The sequence below is a fragment of the Camelus bactrianus genome, chromosome 31 (genome assembly GCF_048773025.1).
Source record: "Camelus bactrianus isolate YW-2024 breed Bactrian camel chromosome 31, ASM4877302v1, whole genome shotgun sequence".
Classification (NCBI taxonomy): domain Eukaryota; kingdom Metazoa; phylum Chordata; class Mammalia; order Artiodactyla; family Camelidae; genus Camelus; species Camelus bactrianus.
The window spans coordinates 18988340-19010815 of NC_133569.1; the positions used below are offsets into that span (position 1 = coordinate 18988340).

A 22476-nucleotide genomic window follows, 5' to 3' on the forward strand; every position below is an offset into this window, starting at 1 on the left:
TCCCAACAAAATCACAGGACTTCTTTGAGAATTTGAGAGATGTGAACAGATGTTTAGATAGCCCCCATGAGATACCAAAATACTGTAAAGTTATAGTAACTGTGATATTAGTAACAGAAAAGATATATAAATCAATGGAAACAATGAAATCAAGTAAAATTATATATAGCAATTAACCATACAGAAAAAGAGACATAACAAATCATGAAAAATGGAACAATTTCAGACATGTGCCGGGATAATTTTCTACCTACTTAGGACAGAATTAATCTAATCTCTCACCACACATTCTCACTAAAATAAATTCCTAACACAATAGAAAAAAAGATAGGAAATTAAAAGAAAAATAAGTGTACAGCTATTAAATCTCTCAGAATGAACCATTTTTCTAAATAGAAAAACAAATGCATAAATCATAAAAGCAAGAGTTATCTATACAAACTGAAATTCTGATATTCATAAAAAAGTACAAGGCACAGTCCACATGCCTATAAAAGGCCTGGTGAAATCCTTGTAAGAAATTACGAATTTATACTCATTAGAAGAAGACCCTTAAGATTCTCACAAATGAACAGAACGTGAATAGACAACCCACAAGGAAGTACAAGAAGTTTATAAATATTTGACAAACCAGAAATTGAGATGCATGCGTCCTAAACAAGACAGGTTGTTATTTTCATTAAACAAAGAGCTCACAAAAACTGAGAAGGAAAACTTGAGAAACAAATATACATGAGGGCTAGAGAATTCAACATCAAGTTGTTTCTTAAAATTTGAGAGCGCTTTGGAAGTCGACTTTTCCCCTTTCAAACAGGTAAAGATTTTTAAAGATCAGTTTGCAAAGCAGGCAGCTGGGACTTAGTGCCCACTGGAAGAAATCTATGGGAAGCTTCTGGCAATATGTTTATGTCCAGGTTTAAGCTTGTTCCCATCGTTTGACCAAGAAATCCTACTTCTGGAATTTTCTTAGGGACGCAGTCCTAAATACAGAAGCTTCATATATAAAAGTGATCATAGCAGAATTATTTTAACTTACAATGGTGACAAATTAGAAAGGACTTAAACGTTTACATAGGGGATTCCATGCTCTAAAAAAAAAAAAAATCCAAGCAATGGACTATTACACAGCCATTAAAATTTTTTATGAACAGCATAAAAACATTCGAAACTGTTTTGTTCAGAAGGGAGAGGAGGAATGGTATTTTTTTCAATTTTGTTAAAAAAAAAATTATACATCCACAGCAATCTATCTAGTGTAATGGTCTTCTACTCTAACAAATGACATCCTTAGACTAGGAATTCCAAAACAACAGAAAACACACTGAGTTATTTACTTTCAGATTCTCTGATGCCTCACATGTATTCCTCACTCAGGATCATTGAGACTACGCGGCAAACTAAATATGCTAAAAATGTGTTTTCTAATTGCTTCCACTTTGGAAGACAATTATAGCGTAGTATAAAAAAAATGATTCAATCTTCAAAATTATCCCCAAGTAATCATCATTTTGGTATTTGAATTTTGAAATTTTAATTATTTTCCATTTCTATTTGAATTAAAAATGCACTTTCAATTAGCAGAACTTCTCTTCATTAAAACTATGTCAACAAAATGATATACAGAGGTGCTAAAAACAACGAAAAAAGTTTTGCTGGATAACCCATTATTTTATATTAATACATATTCATTTGCATCCCTTTGGTCTCCTTCTTCTCAATTAGAGGCAATGGAAGGCAATAAACATATTCAGAGAGTGGAACATGATGATCCTTATAACTCTTTTTCTTTGTGCATTTACCTAGAGACAGCACTGGGATTATGGGGCAGACAAGAGTGAGGAAAGACTCACAGGGAAAGAATTTGTTCTACAGAATTGACAAAATACACCTGCGGTCCAACTCCAGTCTCTTTAGTCTCCACTGCCTTCAGCAGGAAGCTGAGGTGGACAGTCCCCAGCACGGTCTGTTTTATATCAGAGGAAGATAATGAATGGGCCAGAGTCCAAGGACTCAGCTCGGAACGCCACCCCTCCCCTCCCAGAGGCCCCTCCCAGCTCAGTCCACAGGGCGGTGTACCTTGTCCTTTGTGATTCACTTCCTTGGCTGCGATCACTTTATTCAAGACTGAAGTCAGTGGCTCATTCTCTCCAATCACGTGGGATGTTATCAGGGGCGACATGATTAGCTGCCTCTGCCGGATGTAGGTTTCCATTGCAATTCTGGGAAAGTCAGAAATGATTGGTAAGGCAAAAAGAGGACCCCTCTGTAGCACAGCCTCAGATAGTGGTGGGTCCGACAGGAATAACTTGGAAATATAAACACTAAACGAGGCAGGTGAGTATAGCTCAGTGGTAGAGTGTGTACTTAGCACGCATGAGGTCCTGGGTTCAATCCCCAGTACCTCCATTAAAAAAAAAAATTTCTTTTTAAAAAATAAACACTACACGAACCTAATCACAGGACACTTTCTATCTTTCTTTTACTTTCCCACCCTGTGCCTATATCTTAGACACTGAATTCATCTTGAGATAACCTAGGGGGAAAAGGAAAAAAAAACCAAGAACAAACAAAACTGATGGCCACATGTTAACAACCAAAACTGAGGCAGCGCCTGACGCACTTTACAAGGTGGGAGAGGCTGTGGTATTGGAGTCAGAAGGACGGGGAAGGGACAGGAGACCCAGTTCTGGTTCTACTGGACAGTGAGCTCTTCCAGAGTGGGCCCTCTGGGCCTCAGTTTCCTCATCCGCAAGGAAACGGGTCTGGATCATGAGCCTTGAAGGCCCCCATCCTGTGCCAACCCTCAACGTACACGAGCAGGACATATGCAGCGGCTCCCAGATGTTCTTAGATTCCAACGTGATGACAAACTGTATTTAGGGTTGTAACGGCACAGACAGCGGCAAACAAGTGTCACTTTAATGATCACATCGGGCTGAGGCTCGTACAGCGTGACCAAAGAGCCCAGCACAGCCCCCATTCTGCTGTAAGCAGCATTATCAGTGACCGAGGATCAGCCTGGTGCAGGACAATGGTCTCCAGTCTTCTCTGCTGTGGTTCTGTTCTCCGCCCAGGACACACAGGCCAGCTTTCTCTGCAGGGCTCCGATCTGTACCCTGACAATAAGCGGGGGAGCACACTCCAAGATGTTACTGGAATGTGGGACTGTGACAGTCTGAATTGTTTTCCAACGACTCTCAGACGGACTCGCAGGATGCACACACAAAACTCCCCCAGGAAAATCACTATAAAGTTTTGAGCTAAGTTATGAAAGCATCTGCCGTCAATCGTAGGAGTTAAACGCCAGAGGCTGTGATTTGCATCGTGAGAGCTTTACTGTGGCTGCTGGCCGCCCAGTGAGTGGTAATCAAATTAGGGCTGGGCTCCTCGGAGATTCAAAGCACGTATTATTATCCGGTGGAGATGATCTGAGGGCTCACTGTTCCAGCAAGGCTGCCAGATAAGAGCTGGTTCCAAAAGCAAGCAGGGAGGCACGTAACCAAAGGAAGAAACTCACAGCAGCAGTGAAACAAACATATAAAAGAAACACATCTGAGATAACGCGTATCTATAATGCTATTCTTATTCCATATATACTTATAATATTATTTTTATGGAGCAGAATAACTTTCATACCAATGAATGCTGCCCCTATTATTTACATATACATATGTAATATTATATATCAGATTATTATAAAATATTCCATAACTTTCACATCCATGATGTTGCTCTTATTACATATACATATATAACATATCTTATACATAATACATACATACACTATATGTGGATATATAATAGAAACAACATTCATGGATATAAAAGTTATTTATGTTTTATCGTAAGTATAATATATTTATATTTTATGTATTTATATATTCATATTTATGCTATGTATTTTATTTAATTACATTTATATAAGCTATAATATACTTGAGTTAATGTTTAAAATCATTTATATAGTAATATAGTAATATCAAAGTATAATATATTTTAATATATCATATTTACTTGATGTATTTAAATCTATATGTATGTATTTATTCTGGGAGCAGCATCCATGAACTTGAAAGTTACATCATAGTTTATACTAGCACTGAGCTACAAAAAGTACTGACCTCACCATATTCTTGGAGGGTCGGTATATAGGTGGTAGGATACTGGATAAGTATATACTTTTTAAAAATTTAATAGCAGCTTCTGGATGAAGGGGAGAACTATTTAGCATAAGCTATTTGTACTGCGATATTTAGGAATGGGTCCAAAGGTGCTGGACTTTAAATTGAAAGATAAAGATTCCTATATTTTAAATAAAATTATATATAATATTTATTGTAGAAAAAAATAGAAAACAGAGTTAAACAAAAAGAGGGGCAAAATCTCCCAGTTACACCCACAAATAATCACTGTTAATTACGGAGTATATTCTTTGAAATTTCTAAATTTTACGGCTTTCATGCACTGTAATAATTTGTATGCTTATGATTAATGTTTCTTTACACCCACCAAATGCTGGATATCATATATATTTTAAAAACTTGGCCAACCCAAAAACTAAACCCCATTGTTTAGTTTGCCTTTCATTGATTCTGAATGAATTTATCGGCCATTTCTTCATATGTTTCCTTTTTATGTCCTTATGAACGCTTCCATTAATTCTGTATCTATTAAGAACATTTACCCTTTTTCATACACATTGCAAAGATTTTACTACATTTTTTTCTATGTGTAAGTTGTTTAAGAGTTTTGTGCGGTTAAACCTACCAATGTTTCTTTCTCAGTTGAATCTTTGGCGTCTGACTCAGAAAGGCCTCCCGCATGTAACTAACATGTAAAACTCTCATTTTCCCAAAGTTCCTGAAGGTTTGGCTCTTACATTTACATATGTTATCATCCGGAATTTACAATGTTATAAGTTGTGAGATGAGGCTTTAATTTATGTTTCTTAAATGGTTAGCTAATTTTCTCAATGTTTTTTTACAAAGTTTATCTTTCCCCATTGATTTTAAATTAATTTTTAAAAAATCATATATTACTTATTAGTTAATAAAACTCTGTGTTAATTCAAATAGCCTCGGGCTGGTTTTGGGAAAGCTGAGTTTGTCACACTGATCTGTTATGGTGGCTGCGGGGTGACCAAGACAATCATCTTCTCTGACGGACAAGACCGCCCTGTTGGGAGTCAGATCCAGCACTGTCCCCATCACTCGTGCGAGGTAAGTGGCACACGGCTGCTGGAGCCAGCCAGGACGTTGACACGCATGCTCCTTCAGAGTTATGGGGGGTGAAAGTCATTCTCCATCAGCCCCGCGGTGGCCCACCCAGGGCTCCCGCCCCTGAAGCTCAGTAAGGGGAACTCAGCACAATTCTGTGGGGAATCCTTCCACCCACTCCCGAGCTGGCTTTCTTCCACTTGTAGGAACCCAAGGATGAGACCACCCTTCACTCTCGCATCTCTACACCCCTGTTACTCAAAGTGTGGTCCCCAGACCTGCAGCAGCAGCATCCCCTGGAAACTTGCTAGATGCAGACTCCAGGCCTCCTGGATGGTGTTTGCGCTCCAGCAAGATCCCAGGGGGTTCATATGCAGGTTACAGTCTGAGAAGCCCTGCTGAATCCTTGTCTTCCGTGACACCTGTTCCTTACGACAAAGTCCAGCTAGACTTTGGCATTTCTGGCACTTAAATGATACCATCCTTTGGTAGATTTGCCCTTTATGTTCCTTTGGTCATTTCTGTAGAATCACTCAAGTTCAGTTCACCCTCTTATATTGGTGTCCAGTAGGAAGGACTTTGAACAACATCTTCTGTTGGCTTCTCTCAGACAACCTGGCTCTGTGCTAACGCGCCACCCAAAGGCCTCACCCAGGTCTCAAGTCACCCAGGATAAGTGCCCAAGGAGTTTACTTACTGCTGAAAGGGAATAAAATGTTGCTTTTCTTCATCATCCACTTTGCCATGTATGATATCGGTAATATCCATCACTAGGAAAAAGAGAAACTTAATTAAAGATACTAATTGCTTTCAGGCCCCAGTGCGTAACTATGGAAAATTACAGCATCAGCGACCGCAGAACGCTGCAGGGAGAAAGATAGCAAGCAGGGACGTTTCTTTCATTTCTTCACCACCAGTGACTCCCGGCGTGCCCACGCCCCGCCGAGCAGGACAGCAATTCATCAGGAGCTCAGGCCGGAGCTTGAGGGTTCGCAGATCAACCCTGCAGACCACGCCCCTTTAAAAAATTCTGCTAAACCAAGTTACTGAATTCTTGAGTAACTTGACACTGACACTCTGTAGTAAGCCTGCGTGCAAAGGCAAGGGAACACATATCTTTGGCAGGAGTGTCAACAGAATAAAAGATTTGGGAGAGGAACTTAAGGCTTGAAGTGGTCCACTGTCCCTCTGACATCTGCTCACCTGGGGTCCATATAAACGAAGGGCAGGCAGGACACGAGCAGAGCAGACCAGGGGATCACACAGGGACCTGCTCCTTCGTGCATAAGAAGAGCAATGGAGAAAGCACGGGTCTAACCCTACCGCGCGTGCTAGCCCATTTATACCAATATTATTAGTCCTACTTTAAGAGATGAGGAAACTGACCACAGGAAAGGCAGGCAGTGTTCCCTAGATCAGAAGTTTTAGGTGAAAAAGCCAGGGTATGAACCCAACAGCAATTACAAGGCCAAACCATTTAACCTAACCATGCCTGCTGCCCAGAGAACGAATAAGAGGGCCACTCACTCTACAGTTGCTGAACTTACAGGGCTCCTGGCAAGAGGCCATCCCTTCATTAATAAATTACCATCTGGCCATAAAACACACGCCAGTAATCCCCTCCCCCAGGTAACCCATTGGGAGATTAGAAGAAGTACTGACAGAATGCAATACTATTCAGCCATAAAAAGAATGAAATTTTGCCATTGGCAGCAACTTGGATGGACTTGGAGGGTCTCAGGCTAAGTGAAATAAGTCAGCCTCACCATCCACCTGACCCACAGGTCGGCCCTGACAACATGGAGTGTCTGGGCCCTCGTTCAAGGAGCAGAATTATGACCTTCCACTGATGGCTTTCAAAACCACTTCGTGACCAACTGTCAGAGTAAGACCGAAAAATATACGTCCTCAATTTAACAAACTCCAGATGAGAACAGAGGGCCTCTTGGCAGGTTAGGGAGTCTGATTCAAGACAAGAACCCTCCCTGAAAGCAGTTCCTCTGAAGAGGAAATTTCCTAGACAGGCAAACCGCCTTCCAGGGAGAATTCTATTTGATTGAAATCAGTTACGCGGCCGCAGGCAGGCAGGGAAGATTCCAACAGTCCCACGGAGGCTTTACGGAGAGGGCCTGCTGTGCGCAAGACACAGTGCTGGGCAGCCAGGGAGAAACAAAGCAGGGCACCCAGGACCCACGAGACACTCACTGGCCATTCCAGGCAGTAAATGCTGTGTGTCTGATACTGACGTTGACAAGCAAACCCAGCTCGCGCTGTCTCGGGGCCTCCCTCCCTCCCTCTTCTTTCTTTAATTTTTGTATTATTGTGGAAAAATATACGTAACATAAAATTGACCATTTTGACATTTTTAAATGTACCGTGCACTGGCATTAGGAACGGTCACGTGGCTGTGCAGCCATCACCACCCCCACCTCCAGATGCTTGCATCTTCCCAAAGGGAACCTCTACCCGTTACACACTGACTCCCCGCTGCCCCTCTCCCCGGTCCCTGGGCCCCCACTGCTCTACTTTCTGTCTCTGTGCATGTGACCACTCTAGACCCCTCCTATAAGGGGCATTGTACAGTATTTGTCTTTTTTGTGACTGGCTTATTTCACTTCACATAATATCCTCAAGGTTCCTTCCGGTTGCAGCATACGACTGAATTTCCACCCTTTTCAAGGCTGAATGACAGCCTGTTATGCGGACATACCATTTCATTATCCACTCGTCCATCAACAGACAGCTGGGTTGCTTCGACCTTGTGGCTACTGTGAACAATGCTGCTGTGAACATGGGTGTACAAATATCTCTGAGACCCTGCTCTTAATCCTTTTGGGGGTACAGAAGGGGAATTACTGGATCGCAAGTTCTACGTTTAATTTTTTGAGGACCCACCGCACTGTTTTGAGGACCCACCGCACGGCTGCACCGTATTACATTCTACATCCATCTCGCGGTCTTTCCATACCTGCAACCCCAAAGGGTCTTCGGAGCCCACAGGTGTGCTTTTTGCCTTCCTTGAGCTCCATGTGGCCGACCCGGACGATCTGGCACACGAGGCTGATGCGAGGCCGGATGAGGTCTGTGCTGCTGAGGTCCTAACGGGGCAGAGAGCACAGGGAGGCGGTCACACTGCGTCACTCTGCCACCTGCACTTTTTACTTCTTTTTTCTCTTCACTCTATAACACAATACCCTTCAGAGCACACTTCCTCCTGCTGAAATATCAGGACGACTCCTCTCTTCCTTGACCCACCCAAGATTATCAAGGCATCAGAGGAAAATGGCTGGATTCAAAAAAGGAATTAAAAAAAAAATTCCTCGGCTCTTACTTCAAATTTATAAATCAGATCGTGTTCAATCTCAAGTCTCTAGTTTACGCAGGGTACTTAAAAATCGGGTTGTTGCTACTTTCCACCCTGCCAAGGCATATCTGAGCATCAAACGCCTTTCAATGTCAAACGAAATTAAAACTTGCAAGACACTGATGTTTACTTGGTATCCACACGTGCTGGTGATGTTTCATTTCATCTTCCAAATAATCCTGCGGGGCAACTATAACCCGGAAATTCACATGCACTGCTTTCTGTAATTATTTACCTATTTTATGAGAGGTATCCACTGAGAGCATCTGGGTGTGTGTTGATTCATGAGAACCTTGTTGATGAAATGTCTGTCTTTTTGTGGCTTGTGTTCTATGCTTGTTTATAGCCTTAAAAACGGGTGAGTAAACCCACAAATGAGCTCACGTGTCTCACTCGCATGAACAGCAGAAATGATGGAATTGCACCTCAAATTCTTTCCATGAAACAGCTGTCCAAGGGCCTCTTTACTGAACCAAGACTTAAACTTTTTAAGTTAATCACTCCAAATTCATCCTCTGTAATCTAGTTAACTCAGGCCTCCAAGACAGGAATATATACCAATGGTAACATCGGCCTTGAACTTCTACTCTAGGTTTTGTGAGGCTACCATTAACAAAAAAAAAGGACTCCAGGTGACAGGTTACATGAACTGTGGCACACTGATAATATTCAGTAACAGATAATCATTTAAAACGAAGTTTTTGTAGAACATTTAATGACCAAGGAATTAGCCACCTTTTATTTCATTGAAAAAGTTGGACATGGAATTTGCATACAGGAAGGGCCTAACTGACAGGGGCAGTCGGGTAGGGGGATGGATTGCAGCTCTTCTAAAACGGTGTTGGTTAGAAGATGGACCACAGAGTCAGTAACACGTTCTTAAATGTGTTTTTGTCAGTGTAGACATTGACCGATAAATGCCTTCTGAGCTTAGGGGAAAAAACCTCTGCAGATCTTAGACGTGAGGAGATACTCTGCGTGTTGCGGAGAGGTTTTGGAAAGAGGTCTAGGTCTTCCTTGTCAATGTTTACTAGGTGGTGAAGATGTGGGTGGGTCAGCGCAGGGACAGTAATCAGACCATGCTTATCCAGGGGTGGGAGGTGTAGAGAAGAAATGAAGAATAATAAGGAGAAATGAATGAATGAGCCAGTGCTGGGGCCACTGCTCCTTCCTATCACTTCCTTTGCTGCTTTACCGTAGACCCTGCTTTCCTTGCTGTGAGGGCGGGAGGAGAATAAGGAGGTACAATATGGGCGTGACTTAAGGGAAAAGGGAGAAAAGGAAGCCGGTATCTCCTTCAGGCCTGATGGGAACTGGGACACCTGCCCATCAAAGCTGCTCAGAGCAGGTGACAGCAGCTCCAGGGCATGTCAAGCACTGATGTCATAAAAAAAAAGTGAGAGAGCCCCCAAAACGTTCCGAGCCCACAAGAAAGAGTCACCAGTCTCCAATCTATAGCCCAACAGTCTTCCTTGCCCTTGACCCACATACAGCAGCACCCCTCCAGCCTTGGGGATGTGGAGGAAGAGAGGACAAAGCCCATTAGAACATAAAGCAACAGGGAAGTCTAGCCCAGTCTTTGCTGGGACTGTCCGCTCGCCCTGGAATGCTCCCCGCCTTGTCTGCACCACTCACCCCTTTGCCAACTGGAAGTTCTTGCACAAAGGCCCCTCCTCCCCGAGGTCCGCCCTGACGCACCTATTTCAGACGGCAGCCCTTCCCCAGCCGGGAAACTCCCTCCCAGGCCCCCCAGGGCACTCGTAACTTCTCCCATTGCACAGAATGTGCTCGTTTGTTTGATTATTGTTTACTCCTGTCTCCCCCATTAGGATGAAAAGCTCTTTGAGAAGTGGGACTTCTTTTTTTTTTTTTTTTTTTTTTTTAGAGGGACATTTTTTTTTCTGATGTATCTCAAGCCCCTAGATCAGAGCCTGGCATCTAACAGGTGCCACTAAATCTTTGTTGCATAAATGAGCGAGTTACTCCTGCTGGAGGGATGATGATGAATATTGTTTTCATGTTTTCTTTCTTTTTTTTTTTTTTTTTAAGTTTTCCATATGGTTTACCACATGCGCCCACCAACACCATAAACAAAGGGAAGTGTTAAACGCAGCAAGGACTCACAGTGAAGACGGCTTGAAGGTTATTGAGTTTCTCTATTTCCTTGGGCATCCCGTTGCTGCCCCAGCGAATCAGGTAGTTCTCACTGGTGAAGAGGACAAAAAAACTCTCAGTGAGGGCCTAACGGGGGTGGAAACTACTCTCAGTGCAGACTTAATGGGGTCAAAAGGCGACCCCGAAAAGCTCAGTGAAATTCACCAGGCAGAACTGAGACCACGCCAAGGACCACCCTCGGGTCTCCTGGCTGTGGCCCGACCTCCTCCATGAGGGACACCCAGAGGGTCCCCACTACCTGATGAACGTGGACTGGTCCGGGTCATAGAGGGCCATGAACAACTCTGCATCTTCCCCGATGTTGCAGACAAAGTTCTTGAAGTTCACATAGAGGCCGTAGGTGTGGACAGCACTGAAGATGGACTGACCCCGCAAGTCCAGATTCTGCAGAATTGACTGAACACAGCAAACGAGAGAGAAAAGCATCTTGGTTTCAGCAAACGGGAACAAACTGGCAAAGACACTGGCCTGCACATGGAGGACAAACGTTATCACCACCCACGAGGAGAAGCGCTTACTGAAAACAAAACGCATGTAAGCAGACGGGGGACCGAGCGAGCCCCAGCAACTCAACACGTGCTGTTTACAGAGCAAGCATCTGGACGTTATGATAATTCACGGTTTTAGCGTCTTCAAGAAGTTCTCATGTCTCACAATGGCTTCGGGATAAGCCTCAAAAGCGTAAAAGTTATGGCCCATTATCCTTCTGTTCGGGCACAATTCTCAGTGCAAATAAGAGATTCCACTGGAAAGGTCCACCCTCAGGCATGGTTAGCCGTTGGAGTCAAAGACACAATTAAATATTATTACAACTGCGCTAAAGAAATAAAACCTATCAACTAAAGAAAATAACAGAAACCTTTACTCATCGGAACAGAAGGACTGGAAAAAGATAAACCAAATCATCAGTTGGGTTGGGCAGCCACATCGGTGATTTTTTTTTTCTTTTTCTGTACCTTTCTAAGTTTTATTTACTGGCCAATTGATACTTTCAAAATCTTCCAAACACTTCATTTTATAAATATTATTTTGGGAATCGTAATCTATGTACTAAATATAGACATTTACACAGTACAAAGTCTTTCCTCCCACCCAGCTCTCTTCCCAGAGGCATCCATTCGTTGTCAATTTCTTGTTCATCACTCCAGAGTGATCTGCATGTAGGCAAGCACACGTCTGTCTATTCGTTTTAAGAAACACAAATAACACTATTTTATACACACCATTCTGTATCTTGCTCTTTTCCCCTTAACTTTGCAACCTTTGCCATCTTTCCAGGTCAGAACATACAAAGCTGCCTCACTCTTTCTGTCATATTTTGCTTCTAAAACCAAGAGAGGGATGTTTTTCTAAACAACATTTCCATCTCTGTTGTCAACGACTCCCTTTCCCTCATTAAAAACAAATGCAAAAATGGAACCTCCACGGCCAGAGCCTGCTGTGCGAGGAAGCGTACCTTCTCTTCCTGGATCTTCTCCTCAATCCTTCTCGAGGCCACTTCATGGGCCTTGAAGAGGGCGACGGTGCTGGTCTCATCCGGGTCCAAGATGTTCCCGTTGTCGTCCCGCACGACCAGATCCAAGCCCAGCATCCTAGAAGGAGAGGAGTGGTCAGCTGGGTCTCCTCACCAGGAAAGCAGACCCTTTCCTGAAGAGTCTGCAGAGAAGAACCCAGAGGATTCAGGTGAAAGGTTGGGTGCTGGACAAGCCAAGATGAGAAGAGCCCCCTGACTTTTCTCCTTTCAATTTCTGCCTCCTTTCTACACAACAATGATGCTAAAAAACTTAAGATAATGTTACCCACACTCATATAATGATGTGCAAAGTAATTTGGTCCACAGAACCTCACAGAAAAGGCAAAACTGGCACTACCTCCAACCAAAATCCTCTGACCGACGCTTCTTCCCCCCAAGCATGTGTAGTTTGGCACGGGAACCATGAACGACGAATGCGCAGATACTGGTGAGGGGGTTTGCCTTGATTTTCTTAAGAGCACAGTCCTTAATTCAAGACCATCTTAAAGGAGATCCAAGAAGTAAGTCCTGGTTGCTGGTATCACAAAACCCATCTCAGAGCCTGGGCTCTGGTGTCAGCTGGACCAAGAGTCACATCTTGGCTTGAATACTTGCTAGCAAGGTGACTTCGGATAATCTACTTCATTTTGCCAGGCCCCGGTTTCCTTAGCTGTAAATATTCCCTACCCCTCAGGGCTGCTGCGTGCCTTGAATGAGAGGATGCATATAAAGCACATAATCCAATATCCAGCATAGACTGTACTCTCAATGAATGTTAGTTTTCATGGCAGAAACTGGCACGAGGAAACCCCTGGCTGCATGAAGCGCTGAGCGCTGAACCACCGAGGCTTTTACGCCCGATGTGTGCACAGAAGTAGAAAGAGTTTTGCTTAGTTCTGAGAAGTCCGGACCGTGGTGGAAACAGGACACTGCAATCTGAATGCCCAGTGTGCATTCCAGGCACTAGCAGTTTGGGAGTGGGGCTGTCCAAATGGCCAGAAAGCGCAGGGGTAACAGTGACCTGGGCCAAGTCTTTGGGAAGAAAGCACAAGTGCCTGATTTCCCTCCTGTCTGTTTACGGCATCTCCATCAATTGATTCACTCCGGTAAGTCTCCTGCTACGGCAGCCAGACCCACATGCCACCCACACTGATGAGCGAAGAGACGGGCCTCGCTGGCCGCTCAGGCCGCATCTCTGATGTCCCGATGCAGCAGCTTCATTTCTTGAGTGGCTTCCAAGGGCTGAAATGGGAAGGCAAACGCGTTCTGCTGTTTGTGGGATGTGACCATCCTGTGCCAGAGACCGGGGGCCTCCAAGCCAATGCCTTACTGTGCCAAGACCCAAAACTCCAGAGGCTGCCTATGTGCAAGGAGGGAGCAGCCTTACCCCAACTCAGCTGTTTTTTTAAGCATCTCCCCAGCACGACATGACTGGCAGTGCAACTCCTGTGGTTGGAGTCCTGAATGTCCAAGCAAGGAGGGAGAGAGAGATTAATTCCTAACCCTAGGAAGGGAGCATTAGACGCGGACTTGAAAGTCTTGGGTTCAAATTAAACTTCCCCACTTAGCAATGTATGCGACATGGAAACAACTCACTTAACCTCACTTGGTCTGTTTCTTTAACCATAAATGGGAGTAACAGCTACCTCACAGAGTTATAATCAAGGGCTATATGCGAAGTGTATGCGGAAGATTTCAAAAACAAGGGTTGAATGCTGATGTACACTCTTTACTCCAGCTCTTCCTGAATACAGCTGTCAGAGTCCATAACACTTAAAGGAGGAGGTAATGAGCGGTATTTAACAGGTCTTTGAAGTACATCCCAGGGTCCTGAAGTTGCAGAAACAGGGCAAAGAGGGAGGAAAAAAAAAAAATCACACATGCACATGTTGAAGAAATTTAGAAAATGAAACTTAAGGTCAAACAAATCATCCACAAAAACTGAGAAACCAACCCGGGATTTTAAAAAGAGCTGATCGAGAGGGATGAATCCCAGGTCACCATCAATGCTGATGAACTGACTGAATTTCTTATTTTCCAAAAAGCGGAATAATATACTTGCCTGAGCCAGTGGGAAGATTAATGAAGTGGTTAACTCTTTAGAGGTTACTGGAGACTTAACAGGCTAAAAGCATGTTTACTACTCCAGGTAAATCTGGTTTTTACACAGTGGAAACAGTGGTCCCAGTTAGGGGAAGACAGAGAGAGAGTGAGTCTGATTCTGATGTAAAATCCATTGTTAGAAGAATAGAGACAGTCCCAGGTCCCCGAAAATGTCAGCTTCAAGTGCTCGGACACTTTGAGTCTGTTTGGCAGTGCGTTTGCTTCCATCCCAGCCCCAGTTTCGCTACTCATCAGTCAGGTCCTCGAGACCAGAGATCCAGCACAGGGTCTGGTCCATGGCCGCTGCTGCCAAATTTTCTTCAACAAAATTCAGTGTTTTCCAAGGCAGAAAGAGAGCAGTCAGCACTATTCTTTGGCAAGTCTAAGATCAAGAGCTCGTGGGGAGCTGTGTCCTTAGTTAGCATGACTGTGCTCGGCTCCTTCTAAGTTCCTGGGATAAAGTTATCCCTGGCTTACCTGTTCCCGTGATCGATTTTGGCTGTGACCTTCTTCTTGAGCTCGGCCAGTTCGTCCTTGGGGAGTGTTCCAGACAGGATCTGCGACCGCCACTCGATCAGGTTGTACGTCATTTGCTGCAGCTGGCGGAAGAGTGTGACCTTGTTGTTCTAAGATGGGAAAGTGAGGCAGAAGAAAGGACCAAAAAAAAAAAAAAAAAAAAAAGCTGTGATGAAAGATGGGAACATCTTTTGACTTGATTCTTTATAAAGTGCTATTTAACCAATTATTTTTGCCATACAATGTGCTGTGCACTCTGAGTGGACCTTTTTATAACACTGAGACAGGAGGGAAGAGGGTAGGGAACAGCCATCTAAAGAAAGACACAGCAGTTAGGACCAAGACGGTGGAAGGTTCAACTCCCAGCTGACCATGAGCTCAGATACACACTCATTGAAAAACAACAGCTGCTAAATGGCCCTCCCACAGGTGCCATGACAGTTTCGAGGCTGATCGTAAAAGGTCAAAAAGTGGGTGATGGCCCAATTCCTGGGCATCCCAGCCCCTTCCACAAAGTAGTTGGAATAATCCTCCCACTTGTCAGCATATGAAGTTACTGAGCCCATAAAAACTAACAATCGCTCACCTTGTGGCCTTTCTCTTGCCTTTCGAGATGGCCTGCACTCAGCCTACGGAGCGTGCATCTCTCTGAATACACCTACTTTGACCCAAACATGGCTGGCTTTTGAATTCTTTCCTGCGCGAAGCCAAGGACCCTCACTTGAAGGGGCGCGTCCCAGGGACTTGCCTGGGACCTGGAACGTGGCCATCCCCTCGTGCCCCATTTTTCTCCTGTATCAATAGTAGGGATGGCTTTGCCCTGATCCATTCCCACTTCCTCATCTGTTGCGTCTTTTGAAGTAGACAAGCACTGGGAGGATGGATGGCTGGTCCTAACTCATCAGTGTACCAAGTCACCTATGCATTCTAAAATTCTGCCCAGGTCCCTTCTTTGCTTAAAACCTTCCAGTGATTTCCCCTGTCTTCCAGATACAGTAGATCACACTGTAAGTCCCCTCCTATCCTGTCTCGAACCTGCACTCCCACTGCTCTGTGCACCATCACCACCTCCAAAGTCTACACCCCTTCCACACAAAGCTCTGTCCATTTCTCCCAAGCGCTCGAGACCTTCTCAACGTGTGACTCCTCCTCCCCCACACCGTCCCCCTCTCAGTCACACACCACACCCTCCTCCAACTGCTAATTCTGATTCTACAGTCAACACTTAGAGGTCTCTTCCTTGAAACCGTAACTCTGGGTTGGCTGTCTCTCCCACAGCTGCTGGAATTTACTCCCATCACAGCACTCTGAACCCGGACCACCTCAGCTTGCTTTAAGTCTCCCATTAGATGGCAAGAACCCACAGGACAAGGAGGTTGTTCTGTTTTGTATTCATAGGAGCTGATACAGAGTAGGCACTCTGTAAAATGTACTGCATCCACGAGATATGGATGGAGAAATAACTGTAATTTCAGAGATAAGGGATAATCAAAAATAGAGCATGCAATATTATTTTAAAATCCTCATAAAACTGTTAAACCATCTCGAAAAGTGTCAGATCTAGAATAATTAAACCATTATTCAGGGCTTCAGGAAGGACTTCCTGTAACTGAACTAAATTACACTTATGACCCACTAAATTATTTGAGCCTCAGTCATTTTAAAAGTCTAATACTTGATGTGCATGCCATGATGATCTCGGTTCTATCTAAAAGACTGACTGATTCATTGTGTTAAACAAAACAAAACAAAACAAACAAAAACAGTCAATAAGCATCTGCTATGTGCTGGAAATAAAGTTCCTGCCCATTCTAGAAGGGGCAAGGCAGCCATAAGTAAACTTTTATACATATGTAGGTAAATATATGAAAATATACAAAATAAACGTATATACATTATGTGTAAACAATATACCTCATCAATATCATATATAATATTCACATAATGATATATAATACATATACATGTACAGACACACAAGATAGTTTCAGATTATAAAAAATACAAGGAAATAGGTCAGTGGGATAAGTGGCGAGGAGGTCGCTTTAGACAGAAAGGTCCGGGGAAAGTTTTGTGTATCCCTTTTGATATACAAATACACACTATCTCCCCCTATATACTATGAAACACTTCTTTTTTATTTATTGGCAAAAAGTCAAGATATATTTATATAGCCATAAACTTCTAAAATGATATGAAGTATTAGGATCTGCTATAAAAACAATGAAAAAAAAAAAAAAAAAGGCTACACAAAGAGGCTGCCGATGGCTGTAAGGCATGTTCTTTAGTGATGTTATTCCACAGGAATCAGGGCTCAAAATATCTAAGATAATCCTGAACAAAATAGTCATGGAGGGAAACAAGCTCAGCTCAGGAGCAGGGACAGCGGAGGCTGCAGTGGCACAAGCAGATGTGCTAAGAGCCCCACAAGAAGTTCAAGGTTCAGTGAAAACACAAAGAGACAAAGAACTCATTTGTGTTTTTTGCCTCACCCTCTCTTAACACCACTGATCTGAAAAATACAGAACACGAAAAGCAGATGAGAACTGCGAAGCCACCTACATTTAATGCCTTTAGCATTTTCTGAGTTGCCTCCTTCTCATCAGCCAATCTTTAGAGAAAGCAGAAAAATAACTTAAAAAACAATCCCATTTCAGAAAAGCAAAGGTTAAAAAAAAAAACACCCTGCTTTTTCTTCATTCAATTCTGTATAAAATGTTTCCAACTCCTTTCCTTGTCTTTCAAACTGAGAGATTAAGCCCATAAAATTTTGCCTTTCAAAGCTGCTAAGCAGAAAGGGATCTTTTTTTCCTTTCTTGCAAGCCATTTGTCTGTTCCTAGTTGATTTTTCCCCCCAATGTTTTCTCATTTTAATTAAGATATTGGGTCACATAATACGCAAAGAAAACGCTCCAAAACTCAGGGGACCCTCCCTGAGAGACAGCGCTTTGTCTGGGGTGCTCATTCAGAAGTTCTTGGTCTCAATTATATTAGACACCACCCAAGGCAATTTAATTATTGCCTGTCCATATCAGCCTGGGTTGCCAAGAGTTCCCCCAAAGAAGGACTGAAGATGGCCATTCTTCCCTGGCTCACTGTGCCAAATTAATTCTGAACAGACAGGCTGCAACATGCCAAGGGAAGCAATTTCCCCACTGACTTTATGGAAATGGCTGTTGCCGCCACATTTCTGAGGCTGCTCTAAGCAGATGTTCTGTGTGGCACTGGCCCCTGACACTTTGTTCCTGGGGAAGCGAATGAGGACAGGTGAGGAGAAAAGAAAGCCTTCCCGTAACGCCAGGAGCCAAGCCATCTTCTCCCCCGTTACGCCCCAGCCTGCCCAGGGCAAGGTGCCTTCCCTGCCATCTCCAGCCCTCGGTAATCCCAGTCTTTTTACACCAGCAGCCACTGTCACATCATTTAGAAGGGCAGAGAATGTATGTAATAATTTCTTTGGTCCTTTCTGCAGAAGTCAGCCCAAGCCTGGGACACAGGGGCAACCATAAAACAGAATTTGACAGCAGCAACTTAAAATAACACTCTGGTTTCAATTTGAGGAACAGCTACAGAAAACAGAGAAATCTAAATATTCTTCTAACCAGGCAGTAAAGGTCTTCCTGCATCTGCTTAGAATTTCTCCTGCTTTTCTACTTGGAGATCTTAGAAGTCTCATTTTTTTATATTTCTACTGTGGGTGTCTATCTTTTTTTTTTTTTTTAAAGAATGTCTAGAGATAAAAAAACAAAGTGGCAAGAGAAAAAAACAGCTTTGCCTTCAATACCTTCAATTACTCAATCCACTGAGTAACTTACACGTTCTGGGGGCCACTGTGACCACGGCATCACCCTACCGAGTGTCAGAAAACCTGGATTCTAGTCTTTACTTTCCTTCCCAACGAAAGCAGACCACAGTCAAAAGCCTCTTCTCTGGTCCTCCACCTCATTTCTCTCTCTGCTAGAGAACCAGTACTTCCTCTGTTCACCAGCCTTTCCTATTCCATGTAAAAGTTCTCTGCTGAAAGTATGGGGACTTGGCTTCTATCGCTAATTCTATCACAACGTGCTAAGGGACTTTGAGCAAATTACTCTCTCTGGGAGACGCATCTGCAGAATAAGGGGGCCAGCACTAGGATCCATCCAAAGGATAAGCGACGTCGAGTCTACGGTTGAAACATAAAACTCAATTACTCCTCCAAGCAACTTCCTGATTAGCTGTATCTGACTCCAACCATCTCACCCCTGATGGACTCACACAGTGGGGTGGCTCTGTATCAAATTTCCCCCAATTATAGCTTTCTTCACAATTCATTTCATGTCTCTTCCATGTATCTCTAACTCCTGGGATCCCGAATGGTTTCTTGGTCCTTGCGTCCTTGCTGCACTGACCCTCTGAGCTCTGGGAGGACACATGGGCCCTGCCAGTCTTCCTCTCCACCTAGTGCCTTTTCTCTCTGCCAGAAAAAGATTTGCCTGATGAGCAAAAGCTTGATTTTAAAGGGAAAAATCTCAGTAAAAGACAGCTTTACCTCTGGAAGTAATGCAAGAAATCCTGCAAGCCAGGCACCAAAAATCAGAGAAAAACAAAACTGGAAAAACACCCAAAGCACCCCGTCTGCCCCGTTCCAGGCATCTCCACGTCTCCTCCGGCCTCCCATGAGAACCAGGCACCCAGGGAGGGCTTGCAACTCACGGCTGCAATGCCCTGACACCAGGACGAAGCTCTCTGTGGGAATTTCTGTCCTTGGTAATAAGCGATCAGATGCCGGTTTTAAGCATGAGGCCAGCTTCATTACACTTCAGAGCATGTGCCCCAGCAGCCAGGAAAAACCACCAGTTTAAAAAGATTAGACTTGAATTGCTTTAATCTGCCTGGATATGCCAAGATAGGAAGAAAGAGCGATTCATTGTGTCTGGCAAGTTCCCCCACCCCCACCTCAGTTATGGGTCCTTTTTCTGCCCTAGATTTTTATGGAACTATAGACCCACACAAGGTTTTGCTCTGCTGGCAAATTTTAAATGAGAGGGTATCAGTGCTCTCGATGAGCTGCATTTTGGCAATTAAGTTCACTAGATTCAACAAGGTGTACCAACCACCTTCCACCCCCAGGCTCTTCTGCGATCTCTTTTCCGTAAGAAGGCAAGGTTCAGTCTCCCAAACTTATATCAACAAAACAGCCTGGCTGACCAAACCTCACCACACCATTCCTCCCGTTGGGAGGCAGGGAAACAGCACTGAACTTAACCTCGGGGTGAGATGTTCGAGAGGACACTGTTGACGACTGAACATCTCAGAACTTCCAGGACAGCCCCTCTTCTGAAAATTCTTGTCCCAACGTCCCCACAAATATACCCGAACGTGTCACTTTCCAAGACCTGATTTTTAGTTCAGAAAAGAGGATAACTAGGACTTGGGGATAGAGATTTGTGCATATTCAGAAAGTATCACTGGGTTGTCACTGGAGAGGTAAACTTAGATACGATATCCATCCAAGCACATTTTTAAATCAACACACCGGCATCCGCCCTTGCTGAGAATCCTCGCATGCAAGCAGAGAGATGTGCTGTTAGCAGAAAAAGCAGCCGGAGTTCAGCTCACTGGATCCACCTTCCCAGGCTGAGGAAAACCCTAAGATCCTGCGAGGCAGCAGCAAAGAGAGGATGGAATACGTATATACTCTCCACCTAGCGTAGCTCAGTAACTCTAGGGCTGGAAGGGAGCCCACCCCGAGCCCCAGCTGGAGGACCAGTGCGCGACCCCTTCAACCACCTCAGGGCGAAAGTCCACATTCATCTAGTTCCTCCTCTGACGCTGTTCGTCATCAATCAGCTCTTCCGTGAAGCAGCGCCATAAGGGGACAGTCAGGAGCTGTCCCATTTTGACGATGACATGCAGGCACTGTCCTAGGAGCCTTACACAGATGACCTGTTGAATTCCACAGCAGATCTGCAAGGCGTGGGTAATGCATGCCACTACCACAGCAGCTGAGGAAAGAAAAACCTCGGAGGTCGAAGGGCTTGCCGTAGGCTGCAGAATCAGTCGGCTGGCGGCACACCCTGAACCAAAATCCCTGCCTACAGAATCTGCGTTTTTCTGTTCCAGTTTGTTTGTCTGCAGTAACTATTACCGGGTTTGTAAGTTGTTTCTGACTATAACTACATGCCAAGGAAGGGAGCAGGTCAGAATTTAAGCATCACCCACCTGACTGACCCCCATATCCAATTTAGCCACCTCACCCGGCCACCACCTCCTCCTTCCCAGCGTCCCCTGCGTCTCCGGTCAAGCCCTCAAAACACACCCAGTCAATGGAGCTGCAGGAGGCAAAGCGCATCTGAAACTGCAGGGAATTTACACGCTGCCCTGGCGTGCTTCCCCTTGTGGTTCTGGAATGATCCACGCCTCCTGGACTTGAACCTAAGCTAAGGAGGCTCAGTCTCCAGGGGGTGGAACAGGCAGCCTGGTTACTGAGTAGTCAAGGCCACTCCACCTGCTATGACAACACATGACAAAGGAAGTGGCCTTGGATGGAAGGGTGGACACAGATGGAGCTGCAGAGTTTCCGCGTCGGGTCAGAGGGGCACTGAGCCACGGCCAAGCGGTCCAGGGCGGCTGCTGCTTGCAGCGAAGGCGGCGTCAGGTCTCCCGGGCTCACGTGCGCAGAGCCCGCGGGGGCCTGTCTGCACCGTGGCTTCACGGCCACCGCCTCTGCTCGTACCCTCACGACTCTATGGAGTCAACGAGGCGGACTTCACAGCACTTCTACAGAGAGGCAAAATCCAGCAGACGTATGGACATTTCAAGCGCTTTGCCCGAGACCAGAGTCGGCTAGGGCGGGGCCGGGACGTGAGACCGCGCTTCCTAAGTTCGAGTCCCCTGTCCGTCTCCTGAGCTTGTTTCTTCCCCAGAGCAGGAGGCCAACATCCGCTGGGAAAAACCATTAAATGAAAAGTCAATAAATAATATTAACGTAGAGGGGAGGGTATAGCTCAGTGGTAGAGCGTGGGCTCAGCATGTGCAAGGTCCTGGGTTTGGTCCTCAGTACCGCCATTAAAATAAATAAACAAACCTAATTACCTCCCCTTCCAAAAATTTTTTTAAAAATCTAATACAACAAAGAGAAAAAAAAGGAGCGTGTGGGAGTCTCCGTTTCTTCTTTCTACTCTGGACTGGGGGGGGGGGATCCCCTCTCCTCAGCACAGCCACCCCCCATCCCCTTTACGACACATTTATGGTAGTTTCACAAGGTTGCAGTCTGCTGCTAAAAAGAAATCAGAGCTCTACAAGTACCTTTCTTTTCCAGAATAATTACCGGCGTCTGCGGGGCTGGGCTTATCTGGTTAGTGGACCACATCTTCCCCTCACTCAGGACTTTAGATCAACCTCATAAATTTCTCATGAACTCAAGACTGGAAAGAAGAGAACTAACGAGGGTGTGGTAGAGAAATGGGGAGGTTCCAAGAGGCCCTTCAAAGTCACCAAGCAGAATGCCTGGCTTCATAATCTGTGGGAGAAAATGCATGGGAGATGTGAGTATTGATATGTACGAGTAAAATCTGTGTTTATCTTTACACAGACTGCAGGAACTCACACAC

The 22476-nt window shown here is 44.6% G+C and overlaps 1 protein-coding gene across 1 annotated transcript in view; it reads right to left on the reverse strand.

Annotated features, from left to right (window-relative positions):
- Positions 1-22476, reverse strand: part of DOCK5 (dedicator of cytokinesis 5) — a 176601-nt gene that overhangs the window by 81827 nt on the left and 72298 nt on the right. The window contains exons 6-12 of the mRNA XM_074355684.1: positions 14849-14997; positions 12212-12347; positions 10994-11151; positions 10705-10786; positions 8185-8314; positions 5914-5986; positions 2077-2219 (exon numbers count right to left, since the gene is read on the reverse strand). Of these exons, the coding sequence (XP_074211785.1) occupies positions 2077-2219; positions 5914-5986; positions 8185-8314; positions 10705-10786; positions 10994-11151; positions 12212-12347; positions 14849-14997 (871 nt within the window). The remainder of the gene's footprint in view (positions 1-2076; positions 2220-5913; positions 5987-8184; positions 8315-10704; positions 10787-10993; positions 11152-12211; positions 12348-14848; positions 14998-22476) is intronic.